Source organism: Mytilinidion resinicola (assembly GCF_010093595.1).
Source record: "Mytilinidion resinicola strain CBS 304.34 unplaced genomic scaffold BDZ99scaffold_2, whole genome shotgun sequence".
NCBI classification, from domain to species: Eukaryota; Fungi; Ascomycota; class Dothideomycetes; order Mytilinidiales; family Mytilinidiaceae; genus Mytilinidion; species Mytilinidion resinicola.
This window is the reverse complement of record NW_022985438.1, coordinates 461288-480249: the sequence shown is the minus strand read 5'-3', so window position 1 is coordinate 480249 and position 18962 is coordinate 461288. Positions and strand designations below refer to the sequence as shown.

Below are 18962 nucleotides of genomic sequence, written 5' to 3'. Positions count from 1 at the left end.
TGCGCCTTTGCATGCTCTCTAAGCACTTCCTCGGCTTCATCTAGCGTACAGTAGGACCGTGGCGGTGGTGGTTTGAGGGCCATGGTGAGTGTATTGAGGAAGTTGAGGATCAGGATGTAATGCTTTGTGGCCACGCCGCACTTGGAGAGAGCATTTGGAATTAGTGAGAAACGTAAGCGAGCGAATCGGAGGCCCCGGAGCACTCCTCCGGACCAATCAGAAGATCAGACGTAAGAAGGGTGTATACGGAGTAGAAAAGGGGTGTACACCGAGTAAATATAGGGTGTACATTTAGCAGCGCCCTATAATACAGCTGGCTAAATAAATAATACTTAACTATATAAGCGCGCTAAATCTATACGCTAAAATACTAAGCGTTTCCTTGCACGGAGAAACTTTAAAGTGTATGCTTTTTTAAGTGCTACGCATCTCTAATACCTGCAAATATATTTTCTTTTAATAGGATTATCGTCCTAAGCCTCCGAAATTTGAAAATATATATATAGTTGTGGTGGAGCAGGGGTATAAAGCTAGTTTGGTCCTGGACGCTGTAAACGGAACGATTGACAGCATGATTAAGATCGTTGTATTTTTCTCATTGCAAACTGGTTTCCTGAGGAGAAATGCCTAAAGAACATTATTATATTGGCTATGACTTTATAGGCTTACGAGGAAAGACTTGAGATGTCTGAACAAAAAATATTTCTCGGCACGGGGGGTTTCTCGCTACGCAGGGATGCACCTTAGTTGGGTGAATCCGTGCCTGTGCACAACGCCTCCTAGCTGACTTACGAAGGGATGCCTCATGCAATCTAACCACCCGTAATGAACGAAAATCGAACGAAAGCTCGCAGCGCCATCCGCCAAAGACGACCACTGCGGTTCACTGCGGTTTCACGTAGTATGCTGGCTGGACCTGCAACAGCCGTCTCACCCATCAGCTTTAACCGAGATACATGTCTGGCACAGCCCCCTTTTCCGAAGGATTGAATCTTGCTGAAATATTATCTATTAATTGTAGCTACAGCCGTGCATTTTCTTTGGTCAATCGCCTTTGCTCGAATCCATGTCAACATGAAGACTGTCCATTTCTCTTCCCAAATACTATTCCAGCTGTCACTAGCTATCTTGACTCTTATCCTTCCTGCTCAAGCATTGAAGCGTACAGTTGGACCAGCAGATGATCCTCGATTCCAGAATGCGTCGCGTATTTGCGATGGTAGCGACCCGAAGATGTTCCAATTTGGGACTTGTTCCGTTCTTATTTCTTGCATATTCAACAATCTCGATGAAGCATTCAAGGCCAGCTTAGGCACTGGGACTAGTATTGCAGCGCTTTTACCAACAATCTTGGCTTTGATAGGTGAGCTCCGTTACCGCCTCATTCTACCCTACCAACCCTTTCCTGTCGCAAGCACTACTTCCTGTCGTAGTATGCTTAGACGCTTTCTAACTTGCATTTCCCCTTAGGCTCACCACCTCTCGAGCTTGTCCAGCTTGCTCTAGTTTCACCACACCGTGCTCTTGCAACCTGCTGCTTTACCATTGGCCTCCCCAGCGGTTTATTCCGTCAATTACGACCTCTTCACACGCAGCTTTCGAATCCGAATCCGCGGGAACCTCGGGTTAGAGAATGGACAATACCCTTGCCATCTCTTAGTGACAAGGAGTGGCATAATATCATTGCAAAGATTGCTATTGATGCGTTGATTATGACTCTTGCAAGCATTATGCTATGGCGCAACTGAATAGCCGACAGCTTCACTATGGTACCGTGGCGGTGTGAATATTCTTTTCTGCTTTTTTGCTGGTATGTCTTGATACTCCGTTTCTCATTTAGACAGAGCTTGACAGATAATGACTACACCCTCAATGCCGATCGCGTGCATGGTTTGGCTTCTCATTGCTGTCGGACTTGTCCTTCTGATGAAAGAATCCATCGAAATCTACGACGGCTATAGTCAGAAGCTAGACCACAACATTTGGGGTCTCATATGCCTCCCCTATAGCTTCGCACCAAAACAGGCACCTCTTCGCATAAGCAACATCTCAACCCTCCCCACGGTCGATGTTGCGAACCATGATAAAAGTACGCCTAGATTCCAGTCCGTGGATACAAGGAACGCAGCCTCCAACCTGGCTCATAGCCAAGTTCATCACCGTCTACCCATGCCAGACTTCCAGCATAGCGACACCATTGCGTCTTACGACAGCTCTTTCATTAGGACTACCATCACGATGCCATCGAACTTCGGGCTGCACAGCTGGCGCTGGTATGAGGCGATCATTGAATCCCTTGCTGTAGGGATATATCTGTAGGCTACATTTGTGCTGACGAGTACGCAATTTTTGAATGCGGATAAGGCGATTATGTACTCAACCGTCATGACAGTGTGCTTGAGTGGGGTAAGAATATTGACAACCCTATTCTAAGTTTTTGGCAAAGGTTTGAGGGAGTACAAGGATATAGGATACTGGGCTTGCTGGCGAAAATCGGCTTAGTTGCGAGACAGACTGACATGGCTGGATTGAGAGATTTGGCAAGGATATGTAATTAAAATAGATGGATAACGGTTGTTGGATTATGACAATGACCTACAGCAAGCAAGCTGGTACCAAACCTGGCGCTTGTATATTATGGCTGTTCGCCTTCTATTAATGTTCAGACGCTACGGCCTGCAAATCAACAACGGGCGAGATCCAACTGAGAGTGGATACCTCTCACCTTTCTATGCACTTGTTCCACTCGGCTGCACCCCCTGTATCACGTAGCTTACTGTACCTGGAACTCCTAATGTAGTGAATTGACTCTTGACGTGTGAAATGAGCGCAGAGTTTGGATGGCAACCTTCTCTTGTCGTGCTCACAGCCAGTAAAATCGCTACTCATACTCTCATCCTGTGATCTCTTTAACACATTGCCAATCCTTAGAGACATCTTTGATTATGTAGTCACAGATGGTATTTGATTTTATTTGAACATGGTTAATGGAGGATTTCGAGTGTTGACAGGATATAGATGGCTCACTCGTCACGTTATATCATCGCCAAATTATTTTAGTTCTACCTTACTTCCAGCTTTTCCTAAGGCTTTGAGCAATGTTTCCGGACTAGCCAACCCTTGTGATGTAATGGGGCAACTAGGATTAAATCCTCTATGTTATCGATGATGTACAAATACCCACGTCTTGCAGCTTTTAGCCACGTCAAGGCTGTAAATGAAGGACGGTGCCTCGGAAGCTGGATCCAAACACAAAAAAAAGGAAAGTTGCAAAAAAGCAACCTCATGTTCCCAGCCAAAATCGAACTCTAAAACGAAATGGCAAAACAAAACCACGCGCTACTACACTGTAGAATCGCAATTTTTTACGGGATCGCTGAGTGGCTACGTTTGTCACTGTTTGCTAGTACGGGTGGTGCTCAAAAATAATAGAAATATAACGCATCGTTTGAGGCTGGACCCTGAAAATCTGAGATCCTAACAAACGCTCGCCACCACGTGTTGCGCGCGCCTCACCTGCACCATCCTGAAGTTTCTTCTTAATGCCTTTCACCTTTCAATCGCATACTACCGCCATCTCTGTCGTCGCATCTCTAGTCCTCTCCACCGACACCTTGGCCACCTCACCGTCGAACCGAACACCCCACTCCGCTAGAGAATAGCGAATCGTAGTACTTTCCAATTTCCGTAACTTTACTGTGAACAACGCCGTTTCGTCTCGTCTGAAGCGTAGCCAATTGCGGTCCTTTCCAATTGCTGAATCTCTTTAGCACGACGGTGCGCTGTTTCGGTGGTCCACTAAGGATGAAGCCAGGATTTACAATCTTCGTATTGGAACCAGACGGGAGCATCAGCGAAGTGAGGCGAGGAGGAAAGGGGCCATATTACCGAGAATCACTCCTTGGTATGGGAGCTAGTATATGCGTGACGGGCGAATTGAAGTTGAAGGCAGCCACTGAACTTGATATGGAAGTTTTCAATTCCGCATTAGAATCGTTGCGTACCAGAAGGGTAAAATGCTCCCTCCAGTAGCGGGTCCAGTAAGAGCTGCTTTCGTCTCCTACTCCGTATTCATCACGGTACGTTTAGACAGATCCACCAAGAACCCATCTGAGCCCTCCACGACAGTCTTGCTCAGCTTAGCTTCAAGTGTAACCTGACAGCCCGTTCTCGTATCTACGAAATTACATGTTGCTGTTGACTCGTTCCAACTTCTTAATGGAACAAAGTCTCTTCTTAGGTAGTCGACACAAACATAGTCTGTAACCTCCTTAGCTCGGCTCAGGAAAGCGCGTATTCTATTCCACCCCTCATCTTGTTGGCTCCACATCACTACTGCGGTTGGAAAGCTCATGGTGGAACAAGCTAGTACTGCACTGAATTCTGTGTGGTATGGGCTAGCCGACACAGTAAAGACACAGTAAGCGTTGAGGCCAGATCCAGGATCCAAGAGCAGTGCTTTCTGATTATCCCACAAATCGAGAGGTTGGATCTGAGCTATGCTAATGTCAGGCGGCAGAGCTAGAAATCGTATGGCGCGCAAGTATTGGGTTCGAAGCGTTTGGATGTCATGTTGGCTTATTGTCTTGCGAATGTGTAGCATCGCCCGAGGACAGCGTGCTCTATCGTGATGGGCGGACATGCACAGTAGATGTGACCACACTCGAACATATCCGTGAATCGATTTCCGGACGTATATGCCTATCCAGCCTTCGCGGCCTGGCAACGTATGTTTATCATGATAGGAAACACCAAGATTGAACACAAGGTCGTTGAAAGAGGAGCTGGACAGCAGGCGTACCAGTGTTGCTTCAATTTGCAATCCTCGATTCGTAATGGTGAATTCTTTGTAAGGGACAATCTTATTCATAGGCGCCATTTTATAACAGTCGATGAACTCTGCAGGTGACTTGGCAAATATTCCCCGAAAGTTATGGGGATCGCTGGAAGGCTCAGGTGGCGGCGCGGCCCACGCAAAGAGTGACAGATCGCAAGTCTGCTTTGCAATCTCTTCTTGCAGTCGCATGAATGCTTTCTCGCCCTCACCGTATATCAGAGGTATGTGGATGTCGAATATGCCTAGCATACAGTATGCAATATCCTCGGCTCGTGTAGTCTGACGTCGAGAAACCCATGACATTCGCTGTGCAACAGATAGAGACGTTAAGTTCGTGCTGTCTGCTAGCACCGCTTCCTGGACCCCAGTCACCTTCGCCAGAAGTTTTGTCGAAGCTCTTTTGGTTGTCCGTTTGGTCCAGGCCTGATCATAGAACTCCATATTCTGAGGTGCAATAAGTTCCTGGAGAGTCCAGCCTCTGCTAAGCCATCTACAGGAATGAAAACCCTCTTCGAAACCAACTTCAGTCGGGAGATCCTCCAAATACGCCAGACAAACAGCTGAGTCTTTATACCATGCAAACATCGAGTTGATGGCCTCAGATAGCTCAGCGCTACTTGATTTGTCGATACAGCAAGTATCCACCCAAGCATACTGAAGGCCTTCCTGGCGAGCTTTTTCACAGATTCGCACGATTTTGGCGAACCCCTTCTTCTGGGAGCTTGCCTTGTCAAGACTCTGTAATTCTTGGAATATGACTTCCTCATCTCCCCACGTGTGTGATAGAATGGCGTAGGACGCTTTCTCGGGATTGACGAAGAACTCTAGCTTGAGAGTGGTTGTGTTGATGAGCCACATTGCGGCGGCGTGAGGCCTAATTGCTGGGATGGGTTTTTGCTAAGTGGGGGGCTAGCCGGTAACCTGTTTAGCAGATATTTAATCAACCGTTATATATATTAGCTTGTGCTGGGTCGTTTGAGGGGGAAGTATCGCGAGATGAGGGACACGATGAGTGCATGAGGTTGAGTCGACAAGGCAGCCACTAAGCTCGATGCGGAAGATGGGAATTCTGCCTTTCGAATTCTTTTATAATAGACACCCTCCATTAGTTAAAGTCGTTTTCATAAGGTTTGTGGTTAGAGTGATAGGGTCTAGGGGCTGGCCGTATTCTCCCTAGATAGAAAATACCACTGCGTCTACGGTCACGTGATGCAGATTCTGTAAGCCAGTCTAAAGGGGTCACGGATAACTCTCCCCTACAACACGAAGTAGAGTGCTAATCATATAGAAGGCATATCGGACAATCCGGCAACTCGTCTCACTGTCTACGCACCAGTACTACTATAACCTAGCTTTATTATATCCTAACTTTGAACAGCTCAATGGAGACATCATCTAAACCACCCAGGATAGTTTCCGTCAGCTTGGCTACAAGTGTGGCCCGCTAACCCTCACATCTACGAATCAACTCATTTAATAGGCACAGTAGTCGACGCAAACAACTATCATAGTCTGCAACCTCGTTAGGCTCGCCTCTCCACCCACTTACGAGGCCGATGTCGCGTAGATCAGCGGAACCGGCACCGGAACCGGAGATCACGACATCTAGCATTATTAATGGTGAGAGAACGCGGACGTCTTCCTATAAATTCCCATATCGGAATCGCAGTCACGCCGCGTACAAGAGTACCTCCCCTTTCTTTAAATCGTCCAAGTAAGGCAATTGATCACCGCAATGGCTCCAACCAATCTCAACACCCCGGTACCGGGCATACCCTATTTCACCCCCCAACATGTACACTCACCCGGCACTCCAAAGGAGCTCTCATCGAAAACGCCCACGCTATTCACACCCCTCCAAATTCGCAACGCGACTCTCCGCAACCGCTTCGTCGTCTCACCGATGTGCCAGTACTCTGCAGCGCCATCTGGACCTAAAATTGGTGCTCTAACGGACTGGCATGTTGCGACACTGGGCCATTATGCCATCAAAGGAGCGGCTCTAGTTTTCGTTGAAGCCACAGCTGTCCAGCCCAACGGGCGGATTTCACCAAATTGTCCCGGCCTGTGGGATGATGCGCAGATCGCCGGCTTGAAGCGAGTTGCCGACTTTGTCAAGTCCCAAGGTGCTCTCGTAGGCATACAACTGGCGCACGCTGGCCGCAAGAGTAGTACCGCCGCACCTTGGCTAGCGACAGTCGACGGCCCAAGATCCAAGCGTGCCGACAAAGATATTGGCGGTTGGCCGGACGACGTGAAAGGCCCTTCCGGCGGACTAGATCAAGTCTGGGATGGGATTTACGATAGCGAGCAGAACAGATTCTGGCCTCCCAAGGCCTTGACGACCCAAGAGGTTAGGGAGGTTGTGCAGGCTTTTGCAACGGCAGCAGAGAGGAGTGTGAAGGCTGGAGTTGACGTGATTGAGATTCATGCTGCACATGGATACCTTATACACCAGTTCCTGTCGCCAATCTCTAACCGACGAACGGATGAATACGGCGGTAGTTTCGAGAATAGGACAAGACTTCTTTTTGAAGTGATCAAAGCTATCCGGAACGTCATTCCGGCGAGCACGCCGCTCTTTGTTCGCATTTCATCAACCGAATATTTGGAAGACACCGATTTAGGCAAGAAACTAGGATCTTGGGTGGTTGAATCGACGATCAAGGTGGCCAAACAGCTCCCTGCTCTGGGCGTCGACTTATTGGACGTCAGCAGCGGCGGCAACCATCCCGACCAACGTATCGACGGTTTTAACGCCAAGAACTACCAGGTCGAGATAGCCGACCGTATCAGGAAAGCCGTGCATGCCGATAATTTGAAGCTTCTCATCGGCGCTGTTGGCATGATCACGGAAGCGGAGCAGGCGAAACGCATCGTCGAGCAGAACGGCGCCGTCGCCCAGCTCGAGAACAGTATCCGCGAGGAAGCTGAGGCCGCAAAGGAGGCGACCGATGCCAAGGACGGCAAACAGCCCCTGGCCGATGTTATTTTCGTCGCTAGGCAGTTCATGAGGGAATCAGAGTGGGTGTTGAAGGTTGCGTGGCAGTTGGGCGTGGATGTTTGGTGGCCAAGTCAGTTTATGAGAGTCACTTTCTGATCGGCTTCAATTCCGAAGGCTCGACCCTCACGCACGAAATTTCGAGGCGGACGATTGACAAGTTCAAGCATAAGATCAAATAGAAGTTACCTAGAAGCGTGGAGCCGTATTGTAGATTTCACAATACCCATTTGTGTCTCGCTTCTGAAATATCCAAGCTCAGTCCTGCGGATTCAAAACCACTTTACCCCTAATCTTCCCTTCAAAAACTTCCTTGGTTGCTCCCCACAATGCTCCCAGCCCACCCTCCCTCTTCTCAAACTTGACAGGCTGCACTAGTCCCTCCGTCAATACCTTTGGCAGATAGTCCCCATACCACCAGTCTCTAAACACCGCATGCTCTTCCTTTTGACTCACTTGCGAGAATGGTAAGTAAACGCGGGTTACGTTCTCGGGCAACTCAACATCCCCACCAAGAACGGATGCAAAAGATCCGCCAGCAGGTTGGAGGAGCGCGGCGAGAGCTTTCTGGGAGGCTGGGTCTCCGCTCCCTGTAAAGAGATACCTGAATGGCCCGTGTGGGCGGAGTTGCTCCACGATGTCTGGGCTTTTGTAGTCCAGGACTGCGGAGGCGCCGAGAGACTTCTGACGGTCAGTATCACGGGCAGAGGCCGTGACAATGACTGTGTGGCCGACCTGAATGGGATCAGTGGCCATTGAGAGGCCTCAGGGTGGCGAAAGATTTCACTCACACTCTTAGCGTATTGAACCGCATATGACCCTACCGCACCACCAGCGCCCCAAATCAACACCTTCTCATCCGCAGAGCCCGTTCCTGGCTTCCCCATCCCGAGGAAGTTGTGCAACGCCGCAACAGCAGTCTGCAGCGGGAAGTCTACCAACACCGCCTGCTCGAACGACGCATCACCGATCTATATCGCCATCAGTACACTTCCGATCTAGGACTCGTGAAGCTTCACGTACCTTCGCCACTGACTTCGCACCCGCAATCACATACTTCTGCCAGCATCCCTGTCGGAGGTTCTTCTCTGGGACCCCTGAATACGCTCCGGTGTCCGCTACTACTCGGTCACCTGCTTTGAATCCCTCTACGCCTTCGCCGACAGCCTCAACCACGCCGGCAAGACTAGTTCCAAGAACCGCAGGGAATGATTGCAAGTTCCCAGCGCCGGTGTAGCCGGCGTGGAGGATCTTGGCATCGAGCGGCTGGATGGCGATGCAGTAGTTTTTGATCAGCACCTCGCCCTTCTCAGGAGCAGGAGTCGGTACTGCGGTCAACGAAAGCGGAGTAGACGGGGCAGGGAGGAGTGCGGCGATATTCTGCTCAGCCATCTTTGCTGTCTTTGCGTCTACGGAAGAAACCGAAACACGAAGCACTTGAGGTTTGGGCACTTTTTTCTTTCGTGGCCTTGGGCACTTTGGGAATCGCAGGTGGTGGGGCGTACGTCTTCAGCAACAAACAAAAACGCCGATCGGATAGTTCGACGTAGCCGATTCTCGGACTAGAGCGGCTCTTGACTCGTGCCATTTGCTTCCTTTTAAGTGCGATATAAATATAACCAAGACTTCTTAATGGGGTAGGAAAGAGTGTAGATAGTCGTTTCAAAGCTTCACATAATGGCTCTGTACTCAGTGACTATAGTATATATAAGCCAAGCCTGGTTGTGAGTAAGCGGGAGACGGGCCGCGTAACAAGCGATGGCTACGGCCTTAGCGACTCTACCGAGATAGCCGGGCTGGATGCAGGTTGTGGCTGGAGGTATAAGTGACGTGGTGAGGGGACTGCGGAAAGGGCCGCGCGGAATGTGGCCGTTGATTATCTGACTGTGCGACGTGTCCATCGCCCGCGAAGAGCAGCACGAGGGGTCTACCTGAGACTTTCCATCACCAAGTAAGCCACGACGGTGATGACATCGCAACCACGTACGCACAGACATATTTCTCGATCAGATTAGAACCTCGCGAATCCATATCGGGCGGCGTGCATCAAAACGCGTTCACAAAGCCAAGAATAACTACAACGACTACGTGAGAGAGGGGAAGGGAAGCGAAGCCTTTTTTTGCCGATCGCTCTCTTTGACCGCTGGCTTCTTTCGCAGCATTTTACTCGGCCATTAGACTTTGTCAGCATTTCGAAGTTCGATTTGGATTGTTTGAGTTTTTAGCATCATGCAGACGGTCCAGGGAGGCTAATTATGCGCATTTGTGCTTGATTTTGTAATCGCTAATGCACAGCCCCCACCACGGCAAGATACTCCAGAGACTTCCGGGTCATACCAGAATTGGAATTCGACGTCGGGAGGTCGGCATTCGATCTCGATTTTTGGAATTCAGCTCGAGTTGTTGCCAGTGTGCCAGCGCTGGCTTGGCTTTTGTTTTCCGAACAAAATGCCACGTGGGGGAACTGATTCACAGCGTTGCCGCAGCCAGCTGCTCTCGAGCGAGCATTTCCCATTTGGATAACAGAGATCTGACCACATGCGTGCCCACGTATACAGACATACCCACATACGTACATGCATGTATACAGACGCTATCTCCTCCAATGAACAGCTCCTGTCTCACATCAGCCCATGTCCCAAAGCAGCAGTCTTCGAGAAGCTATTTCGGCCCCAACCCGCCACTCTCTTGAGGCTGAAAGCCGGGTGTCAGCCTCATCATCACATGTCTCGCTCGCACCACCGACGGGTATCCCAGCCCTAGCACTCCCTCGCCCTCGCTAACCGGCTAGCAGGGCTGGCATACTTGTATACCCACAAGATGAGAGGACGAGGTCGACCATAAGCGGGCTCGCAAAAGCACGCACCAACTAATCTATTGAATTCATCCTCTCCCCACCAATCCCATCGCTGCTCGTCCGCTTACAAAGTCCCAGGAATAATGCTCCGGCAGCCAACCCCAGGAAAAAGAACGCCCATGTCCCAAGTTTAACTCCCGTGTCCGCGCGCGCGCCCTCGATAACGGGCACACAACGGTCCCCTCCACAATGGGGAGCCGTGTCCGGGCTCTCATGACCTCACACGCCCACCGGCAGCCTATCACACAAGCAGTCGTTAATTTAGGGTGGGCAATTATGGTGGTGAATCTGGTGAGTGCTGAGTAAACCGGCGGAATGGGCAACGTGCCAGCCGAAGCGCTTAAAAATAGAGATCGGGGACGCTAGCGCACACTAATCGGGGCCGTCTGTGCGCGGGGGGGCAATCGTGCACCTTTCGAACGACGTCGATTGTCGAGCAGAGAGAAGCGCGCCGAAGGCCAACGCCCGCTTGTTGCTGAAGATGACAGTTCCTGGTAGTTCTAGTATAACACTGCCGACGCTTAGATATGTCGGGATGACGATTGATTCTACCGCCCGCTAGAACCTTCCCTGTCTTGGTAAACGTTGTAGCTAGTAACGACGCCGGAGCAAGGCCAAGGGCAGAAGAGACACTTCGTATCGGATCACCCCGTCGCTCCCTCGAACTACGAAGTACACTAGCTTCCCTGAAGGCGTTGCTGCCGCTAAATTCCAATTCAAAGCATGCCAAATATATCTTCAATCACCCCTCCGCACGACTCGTTCGCTTCTTGAGCCCTCGCTAACGAGCTCCAGACTCCCATCAAGCCGCTGTCGCGAACAATCATTGCAGTGTGCTCACTGCTTGCTCAGAGAACTGTCATCTCCTTCCCCCATCATAGCCCTTCCCGCAAATCCCCTAATGCTGCCCTCACATGTAACTAGCTGCTATACGAGAACCCATCCCATGCCTATTACCACCTACCCAGAGCTTGAGACATGACAATTTCCTTCAGCTTGCTCGCCGTTCGCTCTCACCCGAGCCCATCCCCCACGTCGCCTCCGTGACCTACATACATACATATCAGAACGCCCCATCCCATCCCCATCAAATACATATTCGTGTCCACCTCTTGCCCGGCCACTTCCCTGGCCAAGAAAGCCGTCCATTACACAGCATCCATGCGGCTCCTATAAGCATCTGACAACCTACCTGCAGTCACCCACGGTGTCCTTGTCTCCAGATCGGCGACGCACCATCCGCCCCCTCGGTTCCTCTAGCCACCACTACACTCCCTCGCATCCTCTCACCGGCATACGGCGCCCACCCTCCACAGACATCAGCGGCCGCCGGTTCGGCCTGCCTACTCCCCGTGTCGGCGACCTCGTTCGGGGCCAGCAGCCAGGCCTCCACACCACCACGTCCCCCATCCGAGTCCCGGGCGCCAGGTTACGCGAATCTGACAGAAACGGCGTTCCCGTTGCCCCAGCCAGAGCCGGGATCCACGAGCATCGGTTTCGCCTCGCATCTGCAGCCGTCCTACCAGGCCACAGCAGCCACTCCTCGTCCTCAACCCTCACCACACCCCTCCTCTTAGCTTTGACGTAGGTCAGTCGGGCCACACCGCACCGCGTCCACCCACCTGACCAGTCCTGCACCAGCAACCCACCCACCTGCCGCAACTGACATCTACTCGTGCAGCTCTAGCCCTCTTTTAGCGTCTTGACACACCCATGGTACCCACTCTTAGAACCACCAACCCACCAACCCAACCGTCGTCGCCGCACAGTCCCCTTGTGATACCAAACCGATCTCAGCCCCCATTCACGCACCCACTCCTTCTCCCGCCCTTCCACGCGCCTTCTAGCGCCCTTCCGTGCATCTTCTAGCGTCCCTCCATTCTTCAACGCTACTGCAACCCCCCAGCAACCCGCACCACCCTTCCAGAAGCCTTCCTCTCTCGTCACGCCGCACGGTGCCCGCGCTGGCGCTGGCAGTCGATTACGTCCCTCTCATCCTGCTTACTGTCCCCATCCTTTCGCCAGATATTCTGAGCCCGTCTCGCACCCATCCCCCATTCCTGCTTCCTGCTCTACTATTCTCGGCGGCGCCAGAAACGTGCAGCAAGCCAACCCCCGTTTAGCATTTCGCTCTCCACGAGCTTCCGGGAAACCGCTTCAAGGCGCCGTTAGTTGGGCAACCTACGGCGGGGGAGGGCACGGTTTTTTTTTTTTTCTTTCATTATTTTTTCCTGTTACGAGCAAACGCTTTCGGGTCTTGATAGCTCTTCTTTTTTAAGGCTCCCGCTTTTCTAAGTCTGGGAACGTTGGGGAGAAAATAGTATACGCCTAGGCACACACACACGAAACGGACCCAGGAGCCTTGCGGTTGGGTTCGTCTGTCGCGTGGCAGCGGGACGGAAACCGTGCGTCCACGCGTGCGTCGTGCAGCGACGTGAGCCGGGTAGCGGGTCGCCGAGAAGCTGGGTCGCTGGGGATGGGGGTGGGCGAGCGTCGGAGCGGTATATAAGACGGGACGGGAGACGCGGTGTCGGGTACCTTATCCTCGAACATCAGCAATCAGCACCAGCAAAACACCAGCCCCACTACCCGACATCCAGCCATCCGAGAGAGAGAAAGGAACTCACCGTATTTCCCAACCTCATCACCTTAACATTCTCTTCGATTCGGATATTCGACAAGCACCATATCGGCTTTTGATAGCTGCACCAGAGTATCTATTTCGCTGAGGACGTTAGCATTCGACGACACTTTTTACCTTTCATGAGCGATAACGAACCTTCCAACAAAGCATCCACACCTAGCCATCAAGACAGTTCAAACACCACCAGCGATCCGAACGAGCAAACGCATACCCAACAAACCAGCACTACCCCAGTAGTCGTCCTCGGATCAACTCACACGCCAGAGCCAGCATCACCAGCCACCAGCGAGCCTCAAGACCCTAGCCAGCCCACGAGCATCCCCAGCTCTCAGCCAGAGCCGCCTACAGCCCGCAACCCAACTCTTCTCCAGCCACCGACCGAAGGGCCTTTCGCCTCCGCGCCATCATCAGCCACAGCCTCAAGCTCGACTACCACTTCGACCGGCGCCAGCACCCCCACATCGACATCAGGAGCCAACCCCGTAACTCAGGAAACGCAAACCTTAAACCCAGCAAGCATGTCTTCTTCCAGCTCTTCATCTCCCGGAAACACCGGCACCTCAGGCCCGACGGGCAGCACCACGCAGTCCGGCGGCAATCCCGCATATCACCTCCCGTACGCCCCATTCCCCTTCCGCATGCCCGACGGCACAACCGTCAGAGGCAGCGGCGGGAGCTCCAGCGGTGGCGGAAAGGGCAAGTAGCGAAGACAAGGCACGTGACATGACGACCTAAGGAAAAAAGGGAAACGCGAGAGATAGAGACCGTTTTCATAGGTCCGACAAGCATAGCGATTGGCATGAACCGGGCATTTTCAGGAGTTTCTTTTGCATGCAAGACTGGGAACCGGGACGGGATGGATGGGAAAGGTATACTAGAGCTTTTTTTTTCCTGCTTGACAAGGGTTTGGTGTGGATGCTTTTTTTTTCTTTTCTTTCTTTTTTCCTTGTTCTTTTGGCATTTGATTTCTGACAGACGGGAGGGTTTTCGATGAAGAGCATGTATAACGATAGATGTACAACAGCAACAACGGCAAAGCGCAACAACTTCAGCACTAGAATAGAACTTTCAACACCTCGGGGAAGAAAACGGAGACTTTATAGTTATGCCCACGTGACATATTGTGGATGAACGAAGCCCACTTCTAAACGCTTGCAAGATATGAACACGGATATGTATTTATGACACAGGTCGAATTTGGAAGCCTACCTAACCTACCCAACGCCAAGTACGAAATGCAAAGGTGGAAGGAGATGGTGATCACACGGCGCTGTAGCCTCCGCGGCTACCCGGGCCCTGGAGTGTGTTTGCGACTCGCCGGGCCCAGTCTTTGAGAATGTAGGGGACGTCTCGGATGGTGTCGCCGTGGGGTAGGAGGTCCCATCCGCGCGCGCCATAGCGGTTGTAGTTGAGCCAAGAGCCAAAGATGAGGTAGGAGGCTATGACGAGGAAAAGACTGTGGGGGCGATTAGCACGGCTCGCTTCCATCTCCTGGGCGGCCCGGGGTGGAGAAGTACTCACATGATGATAAACCAGGTAAAGAAACCCCAGCCGCTAGATGATCCGGGCTCTGCTTTAGCATCCTCGCACGCGTACTTGGTCCGCCACTGCAGTCGAAGAACTCCGACTTTCTTCCCCTTGTCCTGTTCTTCTTCCTCATACTTCCAGAACTGCAGACTGCGGCCCTTCTTGCTGTCCCCGTCCTCGTCATCATTCCGCCTGACCTTATCCTCGTCGTCCTCCTCTTTATCCGAATCATCCGTTTCATCGCCTTCGAGACCTGTCCTGTCGTTGTCGCAGATGAATTCAACAATGGCTTGCTGATCGATCCCCTTCTTGCCGGCGAAGGGATATTTCCCTCCATGTAACTCGCCTCGCAGGCCCTCCATGTTTGTGTCGTGGTTGGACTTTGAGTCACGGAGTAGTGTCCACTGAGCATTGATGTCTCGGCCGTTTTGCAACTTGTAGTCGCCAGCGATAGGGATAGCTCGCACAAATTCTGTCGCGTTGGCCGAGACTTCTCGTCGTTCGACACCGCATACTATTGCACGGATGTATTAGCGTTGTAACTCTGAACTTCACATTGGCAAGCATCCACCGAACGGTCTTTTAGGGCCTGATATCAGGCATCAGGAACCGCCGAATCATACCAATGACGGGATTTATTTCGAAGCATGTGGAACGACTCACTCCGTGTCCCGTGCGGACATTCCTCGTCCTTATTTCCGCCCTTGGTCCATTTGAGCTTATTGCAGATATCGATCGTGAACGTAGTGTTGAAGAAGAGTCCCGGCGCTTCCGTTAATTCCCTCCTCCAGTGTACTTGGTGAGGGCCGCCTAGTGGGGAGAGGTCGAAGTGCTTCCCCTTAGCCCCGACGTCGTGGCAGTCGAGACTCGCCGACACAAGAGCTGGTAGTGCCAGAAAGAGCGCTGATAGAGAGGCTAATGAGAGATGCGATGGGGGTGTCGAGGAGGAGGTGGACGAAGACGATGTGTGAAGCCGCATGGTTGCGGATATGGGGATAAGCTCCGAGACGGAAGATGGGGCCGCGGGTGAAGGAGACTAAGGAGGAGGAAGACGGCCTAAAGGGGTGACGAGAAGATAGACGTCTTATGGTGCTGGCACGGGGGGCGGAGGTCGCGTGGATAGAGATGCGGAGGAGCTGCTGTGGGTGCGGATGATGGTTAATGGACATCAGGGCATGACGAGTCGGGAGGAGCTGCGGCTTGCTTTCCGGCGTTTCCCGCTATTCCTAAACCGGAATTGAAAACGAGGCTGACACCCAAGCCTCTTTCTGCACAGCACAGATCGAAGTCATGTACACCTCGTTGCCTGGGCCATATACTTAACATATTGAAGCCTAATACTGGTCATAATCCTGAAATCTGCCTGGTCTTTTCCATCGTTGGGTTGCTCTCCAGGAGTTGAGATTGTTATGTTGTCTGCTTCATACCTACAGCACCAATTTGTGATGCTACCTGTAGACAAGGTACGATTCAATGTTGTTTTTAGTAGGCTACGATATACTTGCAAACATAATTCATGTACTTATTCAGTGGCAGCAGACATCAGACATAGTCAATATTGATTCCTTCACGTGACTTTCCTTACTATTGGCACGTGATCAATGAATCTTTCAGCAGGAGAACTGCTTATACTTCGTACGGATTCTCCATGGTTGATATCTTTTGATACTTGCCAAACCGAGGTCACAACTTTGAGTTCAATTTATATATTGCCACTGGAGTCGAGGGAAAGTTCGTAGGTAACATCGGAAGCGATGCTTGAGAGAGAGCAAGGATCATCATTGCCCAACTACATTTCTTGCCTTTCTAGGAAGGTCACGACTATTCATACTGGAGACAGTAAACTGCTAAACATTACAAAATGGCCCTATATGCAGCTCTTCAGCGCTGTTTCGTATGACAGCGGGACGGTATCCATACAAGGGAGGTACAGCCGGCGCTTCTTATCTAGTTCTACGTCTTAGTGGACCACGAACGTCAACACATACGGCGGCTATATAAACGACTTGCCCTCAACGAAAGAATCTAGAAAGGTACCTACCTCAAGTATCAAGTGTCTAGAGCTTTCCTGGTTTGCTTTTCCTTGACTGCTACTCTTGATTCGTTTTCCTGGTGTCGCTTCCTTCAAACTTCGACTTTCACATACTCAGAAAGATCAATCACAAGCCACTTCTATCCTCACACTCAAAACCTCTCCCTCCTGTCCAGCCTACACCATGGAAGCCCGCGCCCGCATCCCCGTCTCCCCGCCTCATCCCAACCCCACAGCCTCGTACTGGCACACTCCCCTCTCCCCACTTGCAAATCATCTCAGCGCGAAGACCCTTCCAGAGACCATAGACACAGTCATAATCGGCAGCGGCATCAGCGGCGCCATGGTAGCTTGGAACCTCCTCTCTGCGCACCCATCCCAATCAACCCTCATGCTCGAAGCCCGCACAGCTTGTGGCGGCGCCTCCGGCCGCAACGGCGGCCACACAAAAGCCGCCTCCTACCGCACCTACGCCACACATGCTTCCGAACTAGGCAAAGCCGAAGCACTCCGCATCGCAAGGCTCGAGCACGCCAACATCCTCGCGACCCACGCATTCGCGAAAGAGCAAGGTATCGACTGCGAAAACGCGCTCTGTGAGACCGTGGATATCATCTACGACCCCGCGACCTTCAAGCAGGCCGTCGTGGCTGTGAAGATGATCGAGGCGGACGTCAGGCCCGAAGAGCGGGAGGAGGGCGGTGTAGGCGCCTACAAGATCTGGAGTAAGGAAGAGGCGATGGAGAAGTTCTACGTCGCGGGCGAGAATGAGAGTGAGGCCGTGAAGGGGAAAGAAGAGGTTGTCGGCGCGCTGTCGTACCTCGCGGGCAGGCTGAGCGCGTATAAGTTCGTGACGGGGGTGCTGGGGTTGTGTGTTGAGAAAGGAATGGGATTGTTCACGCATACGCCTGCTTCGGACATCAAACCCGTTCCGGACGCGAAAGATGGGTTCACGTGGGAGATCCGCACTGCGCGTGGCGCTGTCAGGGCGAAGAATGTGGTTGTTACGACGAATGGGTATACAGCGAATCTCCTGCCAGAGATGCAGGGGAGAATTGTTCCATTGCGCGGTCAGATCACTGCGCAGCGACCTGGTCCGAAGGCGAGGTTACCAACGTTGTTGCCGACGACGTACTCGTTTATTTATAGGAATGGGTACGAGTATATGATACCGCGCCCCGTCCCTACGACGCCAGAAGGCCAACATATCGTAATTGGAGGGGGGCTAGGGAGGTTACCTAATGATGGCGCGAGTGAGTTTGGGACGTGTGATGATAGTATCTTAAATCCGGAGACGTCGAGATATTTAAAAGAGACGGCAAAAGGGTTTTTTGGGGAGAGGAACTGGGGCGAGCAAGGGGAGGGTGGGAAGGAGAGAATTGTGCAGGAGTGGACAGGCATTATGGGTGCGACCACGGACGGCGTTCCGTTCGTTGGGGAAATGCCTGGAAAGAAGGGGTTGTGGTTGAGTGCTGGGTTCAATGGGCATGGTACGTGATCAGTTTTCCTCTGTGCTGCTTATCATAGCTCTGCTGATGCATGTATTCGTAGGGATGGTTCTGTGCTTCAAGTCGGCGGATGCCCTAACACACCTTTTATCCGGAGGTGCTCCGGATGAGATCGACTGGTTCCCGAAAAGTTTCCTTCTGACTGAGAAGAGAATTCGGGAAAGCGTATTCGAGGGAAGAAGAGACATGAAACTCTGATAAGACTCGGACGTCGCGCAGAAGCAAATGGTGGAGAGCTCAGCTTGATGCTATACTAAAGTAGGATACCAATTTGCTAAATCTAGAGCATCTAGAGCTGAATTCTAATGTAGTTCATCTGGAAGTGAAGTCCGGACTACGCGAACGATGATACTTTTCTGAATGATGGCTGAGCTGAAGTATGAATAGCGCCTCGAAACTAGCTGCAGAGTACCTCAGAAGCATGCATAGGACCAAGATCTAGACCTGAAATCATGAACAGGTGGGGACGACGATGCAGCCAAGCTCCCGGATCCGGACCTCCGGGCGGCTGTCTCAGCCACCCTGCTCGGGAGTGCCGCTTCGGCAGCTGGAGCAT

At 51.8% G+C, this 18962-nt stretch overlaps 9 protein-coding genes across 9 annotated transcripts; 6 read left to right on the top strand and 3 right to left on the bottom strand.

Moving 5' to 3' along the window:
- Positions 1-1074: 1074 nt before the first annotated feature.
- BDZ99DRAFT_514403 (uncharacterized protein) lies at positions 1075-1748 on the top strand (the record flags this gene model as incomplete). The annotated part of the gene is made up of 2 exons (XM_033724871.1): positions 1075-1363; positions 1471-1748. 2 exons carry the CDS (start codon positions 1075-1077, stop codon positions 1746-1748), a joined length of 567 nt encoding a protein of 188 aa, XP_033582721.1.
- Positions 1749-1872: 124 nt separating this feature from the next.
- On the top strand, positions 1873-2319 carry BDZ99DRAFT_514402 (uncharacterized protein; the record flags this gene model as incomplete). The annotated part of the gene is made up of 1 exon (XM_033724870.1): positions 1873-2319. One exon carries the CDS (start codon positions 1873-1875, stop codon positions 2317-2319), a length of 447 nt encoding a protein of 148 aa, XP_033582720.1.
- Positions 2320-3365: 1046 nt separating this feature from the next.
- Positions 3366-5695, bottom strand: BDZ99DRAFT_505461 (HET-domain-containing protein; the record flags this gene model as incomplete). The annotated part of the gene is made up of 2 exons (XM_033724110.1): positions 3366-3418; positions 4888-5695. 2 exons carry the CDS (start codon positions 5693-5695, stop codon positions 3366-3368), a joined length of 861 nt encoding a protein of 286 aa, XP_033582719.1.
- An 871-nt stretch (positions 5696-6566) lies between these two features.
- Positions 6567-8104, top strand: BDZ99DRAFT_406039 (NADH-dependent flavin oxidoreductase). The gene has a single exon (XM_033716441.1). The coding sequence runs from the start codon at positions 6573-6575 to the stop codon at positions 7935-7937; it is 1365 nt and encodes a 454-aa protein (XP_033582718.1). The 5' UTR covers positions 6567-6572; the 3' UTR covers positions 7938-8104.
- BDZ99DRAFT_457717 (GroES-like protein) lies at positions 7985-9486 on the bottom strand. The gene is made up of 3 exons (XM_033718749.1): positions 8862-9486; positions 8630-8809; positions 7985-8573 (listed from the first exon to the last, which is right to left on the bottom strand). Exons 1-3 carry the CDS (start codon positions 9228-9230, stop codon positions 8097-8099), a joined length of 1026 nt encoding a protein of 341 aa, XP_033582717.1. The 5' UTR covers positions 9231-9486; the 3' UTR covers positions 7985-8096.
- A 1398-nt stretch (positions 9487-10884) lies between these two features.
- On the top strand, positions 10885-12283 carry BDZ99DRAFT_514398 (uncharacterized protein; the record flags this gene model as incomplete). Its single annotated transcript, XM_033724869.1, has 2 exons — positions 10885-10986; positions 11894-12283. 2 exons carry the CDS (start codon positions 10885-10887, stop codon positions 12281-12283), a joined length of 492 nt encoding a protein of 163 aa, XP_033582716.1.
- A 1175-nt stretch (positions 12284-13458) lies between these two features.
- BDZ99DRAFT_493730 (uncharacterized protein) lies at positions 13459-14054 on the top strand (the record flags this gene model as incomplete). The annotated part of the gene is made up of 1 exon (XM_033723261.1): positions 13459-14054. The coding sequence occupies one exon, from the start codon at positions 13459-13461 to the stop codon at positions 14041-14043; it is 585 nt and encodes a 194-aa protein (XP_033582715.1). The 3' UTR covers positions 14044-14054.
- Positions 14055-14219: 165 nt separating this feature from the next.
- Positions 14220-16013, bottom strand: BDZ99DRAFT_457715 (uncharacterized protein). The gene is made up of 3 exons (XM_033718748.1): positions 15530-16013; positions 14861-15380; positions 14220-14795 (listed from the first exon to the last, which is right to left on the bottom strand). The coding sequence occupies exons 1-3, from the start codon at positions 15843-15845 to the stop codon at positions 14600-14602; spliced, it is 1032 nt and encodes a 343-aa protein (XP_033582714.1). The 5' UTR covers positions 15846-16013; the 3' UTR covers positions 14220-14599.
- Positions 16014-16909: 896 nt separating this feature from the next.
- On the top strand, positions 16910-18750 carry BDZ99DRAFT_493728 (FAD dependent oxidoreductase). Its single transcript, XM_033723260.1, has 2 exons — positions 16910-18388; positions 18450-18750. The coding sequence occupies exons 1-2, from the start codon at positions 17083-17085 to the stop codon at positions 18602-18604; spliced, it is 1461 nt and encodes a 486-aa protein (XP_033582713.1). The 5' UTR covers positions 16910-17082; the 3' UTR covers positions 18605-18750.
- Positions 18751-18962: the final 212 nt, after the last annotated feature.

Bases quoted from the DNA above. Each gene is read 5' to 3' on its own strand.
- BDZ99DRAFT_493728 (XM_033723260.1), top strand. From the start codon at position 17,083: ATGGAAGCCCGCGCCCGCATCCCCGTCTCCCCGCCTCATCCCAACCCC. The intron at 18,389-18,449 runs GTACGTGATCAG...ATGTATTCGTAG, and splicing joins TGCTGGGTTCAATGGGCATG to GGATGGTTCTGTGCTTCAAG.
- BDZ99DRAFT_457717 (XM_033718749.1), bottom strand. From the start codon at position 9,230: ATGGCTGAGCAGAATATCGCCGCACTCCTCCCTGCCCCGTCTACTCCG. The intron at 8,810-8,861 runs GTACGTGAAGCT...ATGGCGATATAG, and splicing joins GTGCGAAGTCAGTGGCGAAG to ATCGGTGATGCGTCGTTCGA. The intron at 8,574-8,629 runs GTGAGTGAAATC...GATCCCATTCAG, and splicing joins CGGTTCAATACGCTAAGAGT to GTCGGCCACACAGTCATTGT.
- BDZ99DRAFT_406039 (XM_033716441.1), top strand. From the start codon at position 6,573: ATGGCTCCAACCAATCTCAACACCCCGGTACCGGGCATACCCTATTTC.
- BDZ99DRAFT_457715 (XM_033718748.1), bottom strand. From the start codon at position 15,845: ATGCGGCTTCACACATCGTCTTCGTCCACCTCCTCCTCGACACCCCCA. The intron at 15,381-15,529 runs GTGAGTCGTTCC...TCCGTGCAATAG, and splicing joins ATGTCCGCACGGGACACGGA to TATGCGGTGTCGAACGACGA. The intron at 14,796-14,860 runs GTGAGTACTTCT...TCGCCCCCACAG, and splicing joins TTTACCTGGTTTATCATCAT to TCTTTTCCTCGTCATAGCCT.